Raw genomic sequence first — 16,318 nt, 5'->3', positions numbered from 1 at the left:
TGTGGGTGCACGTAACCCCAATATATTCTTTGAATTCCCAGTCAGAAACTGGCACTATATGGCAGTAGCAAGAAATGAGGGTATTTGTATTCCCAATATACTCTTTGAATTCCCAGTCAGACAATGGCACTGTATACCAGTAGTAAAAATTGTGGGTGCACGTAACCCCAATATATTCTTTGAATTACCAGTCAGAAACTGGCACTATATGGCAGTAGCAAGAAATGAGGGTATTTATAACCCCAATATATTCTTTGAATTCCCAGTCAGACAATGGCACTGTATACCAGTAGTAAAAATTGTGGGTGCACGTAACCCCAATATATTCTTTGAATTCCCAGTCAGAAACTGGCACTATATGGCAGTAGCAAGAAATGAGGGTATTTGTATTCCCAATATACTCTTTGAATTCCCAGTCAGACAATGGCACTGTATACCAGTAGTAAAAATTGTGGGTGCACGTAACCCCAATATATTCTTTGAATTACCAGTCAGAAACTGGCACTATATGGCAGTAGCAAGAAATGAGGGTATTTATAACCCCAATATATTCTTTGAATTCCCAGTCAGACAATGGCACTGTATACCAGTAGTAAAAATTGTGGGTGCACGTAACCCCAATATATTCTTTGAATTCCCAGTCAGAAACTGGCACTATATGGCAGTAGCAAGAAATGAGGGTATTTGTATTCCCAATATACTCTTTAAATTCCCAGTCAGACAATGGCACTGTATACCAGTAGTAAAAATTGTGGGTGCACGTAACCCCAATATATTCTTTGAATTCCCAGTCAGACACTGGCACTATATGGCAGTAGCAAGAAATGAGGGTATTTGTATTCCCAATATACTCTTTAAATTCCCAGTCAGACAATGGCACTGTATACCAGTAGTAAAAATTGTGGGTGCACGTAACCCCAATATATTCTTTGAATTCCCAGTCAGAAACTGGCACTATATGGCAGTAGCAAGAAATGAGGGTATTTGTATTCCCAATATACTCTTTGAATTCCCAGTCAGACAATGGCACTGTATACCAGTAGTAAAAATTGTGGGTGCACGTAACCCCAATATATTCTTTGAATTCCCAGTCAGAAACTGGCACTATATGGCAGTAGCAAGAAATGAGGGTATTTGTATTCCCAATATACTCTTTGAATTCCCAGTCAGACAATGGCACTGTATACCAGTAGTAAAAATTGTGGGTGCACGTAACCCCAATATATTCTTTGAATTACCAGTCAGAAACTGGCACTATATGGCAGTAGCAAGAAATGAGGGTATTTATAACCCCAATATATTCTTTGAATTCCCAGTCAGACAATGGCACTGTATACCAGTAGTAAAAATTGTGGGTGCACGTAACCCCAATATATTCTTTGAATTCCCAGTCAGAAACTGGCACTATATGGCAGTAGCAAGAAATGAGGGTATTTGTATTCCCAATATACTCTTTGAATTCCCAGTCAGACAATGGCACTGTATACCAGTAGTAAAAATTGTGGGTGCACGTAACCCCAATATATTCTTTGAATTACCAGTCAGAAACTGGCACTATATGGCAGTAGCAAGAAATGAGGGTATTTATAACCCCAATATATTCTTTGAATTCCCAGTCAGACAATGGCACTGTATACCAGTAGTAAAAATTGTGGGTGCACGTAACCCCAATATATTCTTTGAATTCCCAGTCAGAAACTGGCACTATATGGCAGTAGCAAGAAATGAGGGTATTTGTATTCCCAATATACTCTTTGAATTCCCAGTCAGACAATGGCACTGTATACCAGTAGTAAAAATTGTGGGTGCACGTAACCCCAATATATTCTTTGAATTACCAGTCAGAAACTGGCACTATATGGCAGTAGCAAGAAATGAGGGTATTTATAACCCCAATATATTCTTTGAATTCCCAGTCAGACAATGGCACTGTATACCAGTAGTAAAAATTGTGGGTGCACGTAACCCCAATATATTCTTTGAATTCCCAGTCAGAATCTGGCACTATATGGCAGTAGCAAGAAATGAGGGTATTTGTATTCCCAATATACTCTTTGAATTCCCAGTCAGACAATGGCACTGTATACCAGTAGTAAAAATTGTGGGTGCACGTAACCCCAATATATTCTTTGAATTACCAGTCAGAAACTGGCACTATATGGCAGTAGCAAGAAATGAGGGTATTTGTATTCCCAATATACTCTTTGAATTCCCAGTCAGACAATGGCACTGTATACCAGTAGTAAAAATTGTGGGTGCACGTAACCCCAATATATTCTTTGAATTACCAGTCAGAAACTGGCACTATATGGCAGTAGCAAGAAATGAGGGTATTTATAACCCCAATATATTCTTTGAATTCCCAGTCAGACAATGGCACTGTATACCAGTAGTAAAAATTGTGGGTGCACGTAACCCCAATATATTCTTTGAATTCCCAGTCAGACACTGGCACTATATGGCAGTAGCAAGAAATGAGGGTATTTGTATTCCCAATATATTCTTTGAATTCCCAGTCAGACAATGGCACTGTATACCAGTAGTAAAAATTGTGGGTGCACGTAACCCCAATATATTCTTTGAATTCCCAGTCAGACACTGGCACTATATGGCAGTAGCAAGAAATGAGGGTATTTGTATTCCCAATATATTCTTTGAATTCCCAGTCAGACAATGGCACTGTATACCAGTAGTAAAAATTGTGGGTGCACGTAACCCCAATATATTCTTTGAATTACCAGTCAGAAACTGGCACTATATGGCAGTAGCAAGAAATGAGGGTATTTGTATTCCCAATATATTCTTTGAATTCCCAGTCAGACAATGGCACTGTATACCAGTAGTAAAAATTGTGGGTGCACGTAACCCCAATATATTCTTTGAATTCCCAGTCAGACACTGGCACTATATGGCAGTAGCAAGAAATGAGGGTATTTGTATTCCCAATATATTCTTTGAATTCCCAGTCAGACAATGGCACTGTATACCAGTAGTAAAAATTGTGGGTGTATATAGCCCCAATTCTATTGCTAGGGGACTTGCAGGGTATTTCTGGGGTGAAGGTGGGGGGGCACACCGTTGGAACGGGTATCGGGGTATATATCGGGTATACGGGAATACACTGACAGTGTATTCCATTCAGGATCCTGGGAAAGCTGGGTTGCGGCGATTGAGCCCGTCAGTGCCACGTTACACTGACAAGCTTCTCCCTGGAATTTAGCTCTTACAAGAGCTGTTGGTTGTCTTCTCCTTCCTATCCTAGCCTGTCCCTGCCTACCCAGAATCTAAGCCCTAGCTAGCTGGACGGAAACCTCCGTCCTCGGTGAATTGCAAGCTCAGAATGACGCGAACCTGGGCGGCGCTGTTCTTTTAAATTAGAGGTCACATGTATTCGGCAGCCAATGGGTTTTGCCTACTTTTTTCAACGTCACCGGTGTCGTAGTTCCTGTCCCTGGGAGGGGAATCGAGTAATGGCGCACTTTACCACGCGGTGTTCGATTCGATTCGAACATGCCGAACAGCCTAATATCCGATCGAACATGAGTTCGATAGAACACTGTTCGCTCATCTCTAATTTTCAGTTGTTTCACATTTTTTGTTAAGTATATAATTCCACATGTGTTAATTCATAGTTTTGATGCCTTCAGTGTGAATCTACAATTTTCATAGTCATGCAAATACAGAAAACTCTTTGAATGAGATGGTGTGTCCAAACTTTTGGTCTGTACTGTATATATATTTATATATATCTCACTCCTCCATGCTTACTAGTTTTGCTTGTGAAGAGCTTATCTACATTACAGAAAGTACAGAATGACTCTACTAAAGGTTTTAGCTTCAATAATATGCTATTGCTGGAAATCCACTTGAAACTAGGAAGCCTGAAGAATAGTTGTTGTTGTTATTATGTTATTACTGTTTTTATTCATTAATGTGTTTTTAATGTAGTGTAAAAGTGCAAATGAAACAATGAGACCCTGTGAAGTTCATCAAAGTAAATTTCCTTATGCAAAAAAGGAGTGCTCTATTCTTTACAGTGATGTGTTTGCCCCTTGCCGTAACGTGGTGAGTTTTCAGTCATTAATTTGCAGCACAATGTCAATTTGGCTCATTGTTTGAACTAGAAAATGTTCTGTAAATTTTGATAATTTTTTTGTCAAATCTTTATGTAACGTGTAACGTATAAGTGGCAATTACAGATGTACAAGAAACAGCTGGTAAACAATAGCCAATGAATGAATGACTTGCCACTGAACCAAATGCAGCGGCGTGAAAAACAGAGTAAACCTATACATAATTTTCAGTTTTAGGGAGTATGATGGGGGAAAGGAAAGCGAAAAATAAAGAGGGGGAGATGAAAGGGTGGGTGGGGGGAGGACAGGGTAAGTGGCTCAGATCAACGTCAGTGATTTAGTAACTCAAGGGATGGGTGGTGAGGGGGCAGCAATGAGAGGCTGCAGCGGCGCCTCCCAGCGCCAAGTGGGAAGGGGTACGATACATGTTATAAAGTAAAGAATCAGTAAAGGGGGTACAAAGTATTACAGAGTAGTAGCAGCAGGGTCATCAGGCTATGAGGCTACAGATGGTCAGGGAGGTACAAGTTGTCAGATAAGCAGATGATACCTTGGCTTGACAAGAGTAAACAGAGCATAAATACGACATAAATTTGTGATACATATATTCGTCACATAATGAACCAGTACACAAATATCTGAGGAAGGCCTCTGAAACAGGAGCTCACCAGAGGGCACGTAGAACACTGGGTGTGAGAGAGGGCCTATGATCATCAACAATATTCTAAAAATATATTTAATGTAAAGACTTGGTTTAAAGACTAAGTGACACGTTCCTTTTAAAATGTAAGTATACTTTTATTTATGTTTCAAAGATCAGTAATGCAGGTGAAGGGAACAAACTTTGCAATATACTGCAATAAAGAAAAGTGCCTGTGTCTTAAAGTATTACACCTGTCTTTACTTATTGTTTGAGTGATTTATGTCTGTACTCCATACATAAACAGATTCATTTACAATGAAGTCTATGGGGAGGGAGGGGGAGGAGAAACAAAGATGTGAAGTCATCTTCAGCATTAAATGAGTCATTCATGTCAGAAATCTGGATAGTAATTCCTGATAACTAAGTTGTGTTGTGAAAGAGAACTGCCTCTCTATACTGTGGAAATCTCTCTTTACTTTGGAGAGCTCTCCTTATATCCCCCTCTCCATAGACATCTATTGTACATATTTAATCAGTGGCAGCAAGGGGCAAATAATTGAAGAAACAAGAACTTTTCCTTCATAAAGTTTATTACATAGTTTGTTCCCTTCATCTGCGCTATTGATGTATGATAAAATAAATAAATGCATTTTTACACTTTAAGATAATTCTCTGCTATTGACATTCTGACTTCATTTATCCCATATAGAAATCTGAGCAGAATTTCTTGTGCATCATTTTTTTCTTGTTGATTTTAAACTATTACCCTATAGCCATATAGACAAAAAGACAAACTGTGTGGGAAAATTGCACCACTGTAAGAAAAACACTAGATGGCAATAATTTCATAATTCATTGTTACTGAAGATTATTTTTAATGGATTCTTCCAAAGTCACTTACTTCAAATTTCTTTATGCAAAAATGATGTATTTTGAACAGTTAAAACATATCTTTGCCTAAAGTATCAGAGGACTAGTGAATTTGCAATTCTCTGTTATATCGATTATTTGCTCTCAGTGTCCTCATCAAAGTGATCGGAAAAAACAGAAGTGATTTTAATATATTTTTATATCAAGTCAGAAGTTCACTGTAAAGTCTGTTTTTTAATAGATGGTTTGTGGTATCGACTTTCTATATATATGTTTTTTTTTACAGATTGATGTGACATCATTTGTTAAGAACTGCCATACAGACACATGTAATTGTAATCTTGGTGGAGACTGTGAATGTCTGTGCACCAGTATAGCGGCATATGCTCACAAATGTTGTCAACAAGGTGTAGCTGTGCACTGGAGATCACCAAATATGTGCCGTAAGTAACTGATGAGGAACGAAGCAAACAAAACCGAGCGCACAACAATGTCATTACTGAAAATACACTCATTACATAGATATCGGGAAGAGCATCACTGTGAGCCAAATCATATTCTGAACATTAGTTTATCCACAACCCTTTAAATGAATTGAATGGCACCCATAACTTAAAGGGGTTTTCTGAGACTTTTCTATTGATGGCCTATTCTTAGGATAGGCCATTGATATTAAACTGAAGAAGGTACAACTTCCGGATCCTATACTGATACAGCTGTATGAAGAAGCCTCTTGGGTTCCAAAGGCCATTTTCTGCCATTTAAGAACAATGTTAGAAATTGTATTTTTTGTGGGACCCTGGTACTAATTTAGTATCAGGATCTTTAAGGCTGGATTCACATCTATGCTCGTTGCCCGTTCGGGCACCCCATCCATCATTCCACTTTAACAATGTGGAGAGAAAAGTCTTGCAAGTCTTGAAAAGTCTTGAATTTTCTGTCTGCATTTTTCTGGCAGAAACAGTGTGGAACCTATTATAGTCTATGGGGTCTGCAGGTCTCTGCAGGTAACCTCTTTTTTTAAGCAGATTAGGTTTCCGTTCGTGGGGTCCCTAATTGGACCCCATGAATGGAAACCCAAACACAGGTGTGAACCTAGAGTAAGCTACACTTCTGTATTTAGGTAACAGGTCACTATAGAATATACTTCACTCCTCAACTACCTACACTACAGGAATTAAGCTGTCAACCACTTAGAATATATTAATAACTAACCAGTGCAATAGAAATTAGCTCCAGAATGAAAGGAAACAATCCCTCTTGTAATCACAAATGTATACAGTGTGAAGGGTCAAGGAGGGAAAGCCTGGAGGTTCAGGTCTAAAATGAACCCTTGTTTTCCCCCAACATGTTTGGCTGACATTCATCTAAAGTATACAAGCATCTTTTAAAACTGCTTAACCATTATTATGCTAAAGAACGTTGAGATGAGCGAGTACTATTCGAAACTGCCATTTTGAATAGCACACTCCCATAGGAGTGAATGGATGCAGCCGGCACACAGCCTGTACTGGCGTCCAGCCGCTTAACCCCCTGTGCGCCGGCTGTGTCCATTCATTCTAATAAGAGCGTGCTATTCGAAAAACAGCAGTTTCGAATATTACTCGCTCATCTCTATAAAGACCTCACTGGACTATACATTACCTTAAAGCCCCATTCCAGAGATTTTTTTTTTTTTAATGTTTAGCCATGTAGGACTGATGTGTAAATCATATCACTCACCCAATGGGTCCCTCATTTTATCTTGCCACAGAATGGGTTGCCTGGCTCATATGATCGGCTGGTCAGTGACCTGCTTATGTATTATTGCTATGGGGTTTACCAGTGGATTTTATTTATTATACTTATTTATATAGCGCCATCATATTGCACAGTTCTTTACATAGATGTTGTCAATCACTGTCCCAATTAGGTCTTGCAATCTAAATTTCCTATCAAGTTATTGTAATAAAGAAATCGATTTAATACCAAGAAGATGCTGCGCATGCAACTATATATTCTGATGTTTACAATGTTGTATATAACATACATTCCCTTATATTTTACAGCTTACGATTGTGAATATTATAATCAAGGTAAGATATGATTTACATAAACTCAGATAAGTTTAACATATATCAAGCACTTATATTTAGTTTTTGTACAATTTTCTTTCAATAACATTTCTTTTCTTTACCCTTAACAATATACAGTAAATGGGATCCAGACTACTGTCAGACATTGTGTTTTATGTGTTTTTATAGTGTATTTTGCTTTTTTCTCTTACAGGACTAGGGGAAGGTCCCTTTATCCTCTCTAGCTGTGGCAACAGTGAAATTGTATTAGGTGTGAATGTTACCAGCAAATACATCTTCCCATTGCCAAGAATGAGTGCACATGGAAATGTTTTGTTTAACTTCATGATAACACCTGGACTTTTCAGAGATAAAGACCTATGTGAGTTTTCTAAATCTAAATATTTAAATAATATTGTCACAAAAAAATTCAGGAAATTCTGTTGAAATTAACTTCATTCAATGAATGTGGTGTTAACTGATCACAGAAGAAGTGATTAACACAGAAACACGTGATATATTGTAGCGATTTATTGGGAACTTATCTACATACATTTGTATAAACATGACGTCATTGGGGTATTATCTAGTACAGAAAATGTAGCATGTTATATTTCAGAATACTAAGCAGATGCTTTGGGCAATGGAACTATATAGAATAGCTCTGGATATCTGTCCATGAGCCAGAGCATGTAAAAGAGTCTTCAGTGGACTCGGCACATCCATGCCTGGATTTTATGCCACATACTTGCTGATAATATTCTCTGGGAAACCTTAATAGTCAAATAAAAATAACATACCTAAGAATATTGAATTGTATTTGTACAGGGTATATTGTATATTATGCTAAGTCTATTCAACTCACCCCCCTACCTTAGCATATTCAGCCTCTACTATGTCACAGGGCACATTACAATAATAAACTGCATATTTTGTGTGTTATTTATATAGATTTACAGAAAAAATAACTTTGAAGTGTTATGCAATTGAGGCAGCAGGTACAATGGGGACAGGCCCAGAACACTGCTCTTGCTGCTCGATTCTCACTGCACAGGCAGAAGATGGTAGTGGTCGGAGTAGGCCCATCCCCAGGCCCAAGCCAATTGCTTCAGCTGCATAAGACCTCAAAGTTGTTATTCTCCAAACCTGTAAAAGTGACATATATAAGAAAGGTATGTTGTTTATCACTGTAATGTGTTCTTTACTTCATGTGATAGTGACAATTACCATATTTTTTGCTTTATAAAATGCGCCTAATGATAAAACACACCTACGTTTTGGAGGAGGAAAATAGAAAAAAAACAATTCCTGGACAAATTTTTAAGAGTGGCCTCCATATAGTATATTGTCCCATAGTGGCTCCTTCACACACTGTAATGCCCTGAATGACGTCAGACCGTTGAGGCCTTTAATTGGGGTCTCAGCAGTCATGTCCGCATCATGACACAAAATGATGGCAGCATAAACTCACGTGACAATACACCGATGACCTCAGAGTGTAATAAGGGTGGAGATCGTATAATAGTGCCAGCTTTATTTTCAACACCTTTGCATTATAAGACCACTTTGGATGAAAAAAAATGCATCGTATAAAGCGAAAAATATGGTAAATATGCATGGGGAATTGGAATGCTCCCTTTAAAGTGAGTCTGTTCCCAGGAAACTCAACATCAACAATATTGTAATGAATAGTATGCGGTGTATCATCATACTTTTAGATAGTCCAATGGGGCATGCCATCTTTTACCACAGTCTTGGAAACTAAAGAAAAAATACATATTTATATATTGAATGGTGGCATTATAGAGCAGAGTAAAGCAATAAGTATACAGCATTGATATAAAAATAATCTAACAATAAATTCACAAATTATAGGTATTTGGAGAAGGGATGAGTAACATCTCCATTAAAATTATTTTTATTCTTACAACTTTATTTATACATGGCCTATTGACAAGTCATAAACCTCAGTGTTAAAGAGAATAGTGCTGAAAACTCTTACGCTAGGTTCACACTAGGGTCCGCTGGGTGTCTGCCAATCTTATACTGAAACCGGTGAAGAGAAAAAACCTCCTTGCAGGACTTTTCTCTCTGCTGACTTTGGCTGTATTCACACTGAGTAATGCTGGCGTTTTTTGTGCTTATTTTTGCACATAGCGCCGCGTTAACGCCGCGTATACGCTGTGTTAACGCCGGTCAACGCCACTGCAAAATAGCGCGGCGTTAACGCGGCGTTATCGCGGCGCTATGTGCAAAAATAAGCACAAAAAATGCCAGCGTTACTCAGTGTGAATACAGCCTTTAAGTGGATTTTTTGTTGGAGTTTTCTAAAGGCACGCCAACACCAGTGTGAATTCAGAGTAAGTTGTAAAAATGATTTTAGCATTTTGTATGTTGTTGAGTTAAAACTAATGTTTGAAATTATGGAGGTGAGAAAATGTGATTTGATTGAATTAAAAACAATAAAGGTACTGCATACTCTCATCCATGTATATTTAGGAGGGTTGTAGTGGCTTAAGTACTATATACTGCCAAATTTAAAAAAAGTATTGAATACATCTACAAATATTTAGGATTCAATTTTGCCGACCATTAGAAAAATAATAACATGTACAGAATTTTTCTCATTCACTACAGCGCTATCACTGGTATCTTTGGAGTCAGCAGAAAGACCAAATTACTTTCTATCTGTACAAGAAAATGACAGTGTACGACTGGAGCAATGGGAAGCCAGTCCTATGTTTCAAAGAAGGGCCACTTTTTTCCACCACCAGGGCCTTTGGGTTCCAGGCTACAGCGCCTTTGAATTACACAGCAAAAAAGGGTTCTTTATTGTTCTTACTGTTACAGAGGTTAAAGTTTCCAAATATGACAATTCTGAAGAATTTAAACTGTCTAGTGGTTTCAAGATTGAAGGTAAGCTAGAAAGTGCTAATAAGTGTCAACAGTAGAACAGAAAACTTTTTGATATCAAAATGTTTAAAAATTACATGTGTCCACACTTAACTTATCATGAATCTGGTTGGGGACTCCAATTTCTCAATTCAACACACTACCAAAAATCTTATCAAGGTACAACCCAAAGCACAACCACTGGGTGTCCATGCAGACACATTTAGAAGGATAAACATCTTATAACACAAATGCATCACAAAATCATGTTGTTTTGAAAAATTTGTCTTCTTGCGACACACATATCTGAACAAGCCAGGGAAAGAAGTTAAGAAAGGTTGGTATTCTCTAACTCTTCAATATCACCCAACATACTTATGCAATGGGTAAGCAGAAAGGGAATATGACACAGGCTTCAGGGCTGTCAAGCCAACACCTGATAGTACTGTTAACCCTTTAGATGCTGGCCATGTGGCTATTCTGTTATCAATTGGAGACCCTGCGATATCATGGACTATATTCATATGTCATGACAGCCAGGAACCTATTATAGGTTCCAAGGCCTGTCATTGTATTAGATCTATTACAGACAGCTTTAGGCAATATGTAATAAATAGAGATGAGCGAACACTAAAATGTTCGAGGTTCGAAATTCGATTCGAACAGCCGCTCACTGTTCGAGTGTTCGAATGGGTTTCGAACCCCATTATAGTCTATGGGGAACATAAACTCGTTAAGGGGGAAACCCAAATTCGTGTCTGGAGGGTCACCAAGTCCACTATGACACCCCAGGAAATGATACCAACACCCTGGAATGACACTGGGACAGCAGGGGAAGCATGTCTGGGGGCATAAAAGTCACTTTATTTCATGGAAATCCCTGTCAGTTTGCGATTTTCGCAAGCTAACTTTTCCCCATAGAAATGCATTGGCCAGTGCTGATTGGCCAGAGTACGGAACTCGACCAATCAGCGCTGGCTCTGCTGGAGGAGGCGGAGTCTAAGATAGCTCCACACCAGTCTCCATTCAGGTCCGACCTTAGACTCCGCCTCCTCCGGCAGAGCCAGCGCTGATTGGCCGAAGGCTGGCCAATGCATTCCTATGCGAATGCAGACTTAGCAGTGCTGAGTCAGTTTTGCTCAACTACACATCTGATGCACACTCGGCACTGCTACATCAGATGTAGCAATCTGATGTAGCAGAGCCGAGGGTGCACTAGAACCCCTGTGCAAACTCAGTTCACGCTAATAGAATGCATTGGCCAGCGCTGATTGGCCAATGCATTCTATTAGCCCGATGAAGTAGAGCTGAATGTGTGTGCTAAGCACACACATTCAGCACTGCTTCATCAAGCCAATACAATGCATTAGCCAGTGCTGATTGGCCAGAGTACGGAATTCGGCCAATCAGCGCTGGCTCTGCTGGAGGAGGCGGAGTCTAAGGTCGGACCTGAATGGAGACTGGTGTGGAGCGATCTTAGACTCCGCCTCCTCCAGCAGAGCCAGCGCTGATTGGCCGAATTCCGTACTCTGGCCAATCAGCACTGGCTAATGCATTGTATTGGCGTGATGAAGCAGTGCTGAATGTGTGTGCTTAGCACACACATTCAGCTCTACTTCATCGGGCTAATAGAATGCATTGGCCAGCGCTGATTGGCCGAATTCCGTACTCTGGCCAATCAGTGCTGGCCAATGCATTCTATTAGCTTGATGAAGCAGAGTGTGCACAAGGGTTCAAGCGCACCCTCGGCTCTGATGTAGCAGAGCCGAGGCTGCACAAGGGTTCAAGCGCACCCTCGGCTCTGATGTAGGAGAGCCGAGGGTGCACTTGAACCCTTGTGCAGCCTCGGCTCTGCTACATCAGAGCCGAGGGTGCGCTTGAACCCTTGTGCACACTCTGCTTCATCAAGCTAATAGAATGCATTGGCCAGCGCTGATTGGCCAATGTATTCTATTAGCCTGATGAAGTAGAGCTGAATGTGTGTGCTAAGCACACACATTCAGCTCTACTTCATCGGGCTAATAGAATGCATTGGCCAGCGCTGATTGGCCAGAGTACGGAACTCGACCAATCAGCGCTGGCTCTGCTGGAGGAGGCGGAGTCTAAGATCGCTCCACACCAGTCTCCATTCAGGTCCGACCTTAGACTCCGCCTCCTCCAGCAGAGCCAGCGCTGATTGGCCGAATTCCGTACTCTGGCCAATCAGCACTGGCTAATGCATTGTATTGGCGTGATGAAGCAGTGCTGAATGTGTGTGCTTAGCACACACATTCAGCTCTACTTCATCGGGCTAATAGAATGCATTGGCCAATCAGCGCTGGCCAATGCATTCTATTAGCGTGAACTGAGTTTGCACAGGGGTTCTAGTGCACCCTCGGCTCTGCTACATCAGATTGCTACATCTGATGTAGCAGTGCCGAGTGTGCATCAGATGTGTAGTTGAGCAAAACTGACTCAGCACTGCTAAGTCTCTGCATTCGCATAGGAATGCATTGGCCAGCCTTCGGCCAATCAGCGCTGGCTCTGCCGGAGGAGGCGGAGTCTAAGGTCGGACCTGAATGGAGACTGGTGTGGAGCGATCTTAGACTCCGCCTCCTCCAGCAGAGCCAGTGCTGATTGGTCGAGTTCCGTACTCTGGCCAATCAGCGCTGGCCAATGCATTCTATTAGCCCGATGAAGTAGAGCTGAATGTGTGTGCTTAGCACACACATTCAGCTCTACTTCATCAGGCTAATAGAATACATTGGCCAATCAGCGCTGGCCAATGCATTCTATTAGCTTGATGAAGCAGAGTGTGCACAAGGGTTCAAGCGCACCCTCGGCTCTGATGTAGCAGAGCTGAGGGTGCACAAGGGTTCAAGTGCACCCTCGGCTCTCCTACATCAGAGCCGAGGGTGCGCTTGAACCCTTGTGCAGCCTCGGCTCTGCTACATCAGAGCCGAGGGTGCGCTTGAACCCTTGTGCACACTCTGCTTCATCAAGCTAATAGAATGCATTGGCCAGCACTGATTGGCCAGAGTACGGAATTCGGCCAATCAGCGCTGGCCAATGCATCCCTATGGGAAAAAGTTTATCTCACAAAAATCACAATTACACACCCGATAGAGCCCCAAAAAGTTATTTTTAATAACATTCCCCCCTAAATAAAGGTTATCCCTAGCTATCCCTGCCTGTACAGCTATCCCTGTCTCATAGTCACAAAGTTCACATTCTCATATGACCCGGATTTGAAATCCACTATTCGTCTAAAATGGAGGTCACCTGATTTCGGCAGCCAATGACTTTTTCCAATTTTTTTCAATGCCCCCAGTGTCGTAGTTCCTGTCCCACCTCCCCTGCGCTGTTATTGGTGCAAAAAAGGCGCCAGGGAAGGTGGGAGGGGAATCGAATTTTGGCGCACTTTACCACGTGGTGTTCGATTCGATTCGAACATGGCGAACACCCTGATATCCGATCGAACATGTGTTCGATAGAACACTGTTCGCTCATCTCTAGTAATAAACAACAATGCTCAAGTCCCCTAGGACGGTGATGGCTAACCTTTTAAGCTCGGTGTGTCAAAATTCGTAAAAAAAAAATACTGGCTTAATTCGGGTGGCGTGTCATATCTAGAAATATCTATGATTTTGTGATATTTGTAGTTCTAGTAACAATAGTTATATTCTTGATATATATATATATACTTATATGTGTTTCTGGCCCACCACACAGTATATGACCTCCTTGTTTTGGCCCAACACATGGTATATGACCCCCTTTTCCTTGCCCATCACATGGTATATGACCCCTTTTTCTGGCCATTCACATGGCATATAACCCCCTTTTTTTAGTCCTCACATGTTGACTCAATTTTTGACCTTTTTTTTGCCCCCCCCCCAATATAGGAAACCCTCCCCCCCCCTCAGCATATGATCCCCTATGGCCCTCACACAGTTCATTACACTTTTTATACTCCCCACAGTATGTGACCCCCTGTTATCTCTCCACCCCCATACAGAGTAGTGGCCAATACTTTTTACTCACCTGTCCACACTCCAAACCTGGACATTCTTTGCTGCCAGGGTGCACTGTTACCAATGCTGAAGAAAACTGGGACACTGTACGTAGTGTCCTGGCCCTCTTCAGCATCGTGACATCAATGTAGCACCGCCTAGAGTAGGCAGCGGAGGGTGGCTAGGACATGAGCATGGACAGGTAATTAAAGTATTGACAGCTGCTTATTGCAATAACACAATAAGTAGCTGCTGATGCGTGTAACCCAAAATGTCTTGGTGTGTCAGCTGTGACACTTGTTTTACAGGTTCGCCATCACCGCCCTAGGAGGACTAAAAATCTAATTTTAAAACAGTCTTTAAATGTATAACAAAAATCTCAAAAAATGTGTATTCTAGAGATTGCTGCAGCAGTTCCATACAGGAGAATGTGTGAATGGAGATATGAACCATGTGCCAGTCCTTGTGTTAAAACCTGCAGTGACCCAGAAGCCACCCTTTGTTCTTTCCTTCCACCGTAAGTTAATTTCATGGTACCCAACCCCCAATAATTCACTGAGAATATAAGGAAAGTTTTTTTTTATATGTTTTAAATGTGTAAATCTATTGTTAATAGGAAAGGTTTTTTTTCCCGTATTATGTTACTTAGCTATTTTACAATGTTTTCATTTATCTCTACAGAGTGGAAGGTTGCATTCCATACTGCCCAAACCATATGATTCTTGATGAAATTACTCTTAAATGTGTTTATCCAGAAGACTGTAAGTATCCCAGTGTATTGGAATACTAGACAATGTAATTTTATAGTGTTAGAAATTTTATGTTGACTTTTAAGTGTTTTTATTTTTTTTCAAATAATTTTTTTTAAAAGTTTAATTCCGTCTCTTTAGATTGGATAATGTTAGCTTTAACTTCTGAGAGTTTTATATCATCTGAACTTTACCAATTTAAGGCGATCACACTTCTTTCTTCCAAATTTATATGTGATCCATCTGTTTATTATTTCCGACAAGTTCTTGGATTTTGTTCGATGCTGTGAAGATCTTGGACCAAAAGGGTTTTCAAAGAGGCAATTCCACCATATGTGGAAATATGTAACCTTTTGGCCTCCAACTTTTATCAGAGTTGTTAATTCTTGTTTTGGCAATTCTCGAGGGAGTTCGGTGTCATCTTTAATTTCCGTGATAGTTCAAAGTGATATGTACCTTTAGATATTGAGTTGGTCCAGTTGAAAGCCTTGAGCTAACTGTTGTAGGGATAGGATTTCCCAAAATCTTTCTCCCATTGTAGAATGTGTTTTTGTTTTTTTTGAAGATAGGACTTCTTCAATTACTTGCAAATTAGGCATGCATTTTCTTGAGAGTTGATAACTTATTTCAGAAAAGGGAAGAAGAGTGTTGTCATAAAGATCTTTTATATTCCTTAAACCTTTTTCTTCTCAATTTATGAGATCAATATGTGGTATAAATGTAAATATATATTTCAAGTGTAGTAAACTTAGTGGTATTTGTTCATTGGATATGAGTACGCCGGTGTCATTTTCCAAAGCTTTACATGTAGCCTTAATACTATTTAGAGAAGGGATTCGCGAAAGGGAAGTTTTCTCTGACGTTTGGAATAACGATACAGAGTTACCATTTGCATAGTAATTTTCAATCTGTGCCCAATCTTTGGAGGCCCTACGTTTCCACCATGCTTTGGATAAGTCCAATAAAGAGGCTTCATGATATTTTTTAATGTCTGATAAACCCAGTTGGTTGTCATAATTGTAGATTTGATTCTGAGATGTTTGCT

The 16,318-nt window shown here is 40.2% G+C and overlaps 1 protein-coding gene across 1 annotated transcript in view; it reads left to right on the top strand.

Moving 5' to 3' along the window:
* The window catches only part of OTOGL (otogelin like), a 158,788-nt gene that overhangs the window by 89,271 nt on the left and 53,199 nt on the right, over positions 1-16,318 (top strand). Inside the window, exons 29-35 of the mRNA XM_075274539.1 lie at positions 3,949-4,065; positions 5,873-6,029; positions 7,635-7,661; positions 7,855-8,022; positions 10,278-10,556; positions 14,924-15,041; positions 15,206-15,285. Of these exons, the coding sequence (XP_075130640.1) occupies positions 3,949-4,065; positions 5,873-6,029; positions 7,635-7,661; positions 7,855-8,022; positions 10,278-10,556; positions 14,924-15,041; positions 15,206-15,285 (946 nt within the window). The remainder of the gene's footprint in view (positions 1-3,948; positions 4,066-5,872; positions 6,030-7,634; positions 7,662-7,854; positions 8,023-10,277; positions 10,557-14,923; positions 15,042-15,205; positions 15,286-16,318) is intronic.

This window comes from Leptodactylus fuscus, chromosome 5, assembly GCF_031893055.1.
Source record: "Leptodactylus fuscus isolate aLepFus1 chromosome 5, aLepFus1.hap2, whole genome shotgun sequence".
NCBI classification, from domain to species: domain Eukaryota; kingdom Metazoa; phylum Chordata; class Amphibia; order Anura; family Leptodactylidae; genus Leptodactylus; species Leptodactylus fuscus.
Note: the sequence above shows the minus strand (reverse complement) of the source record. Positions and strands in the feature narration are given on the sequence as shown.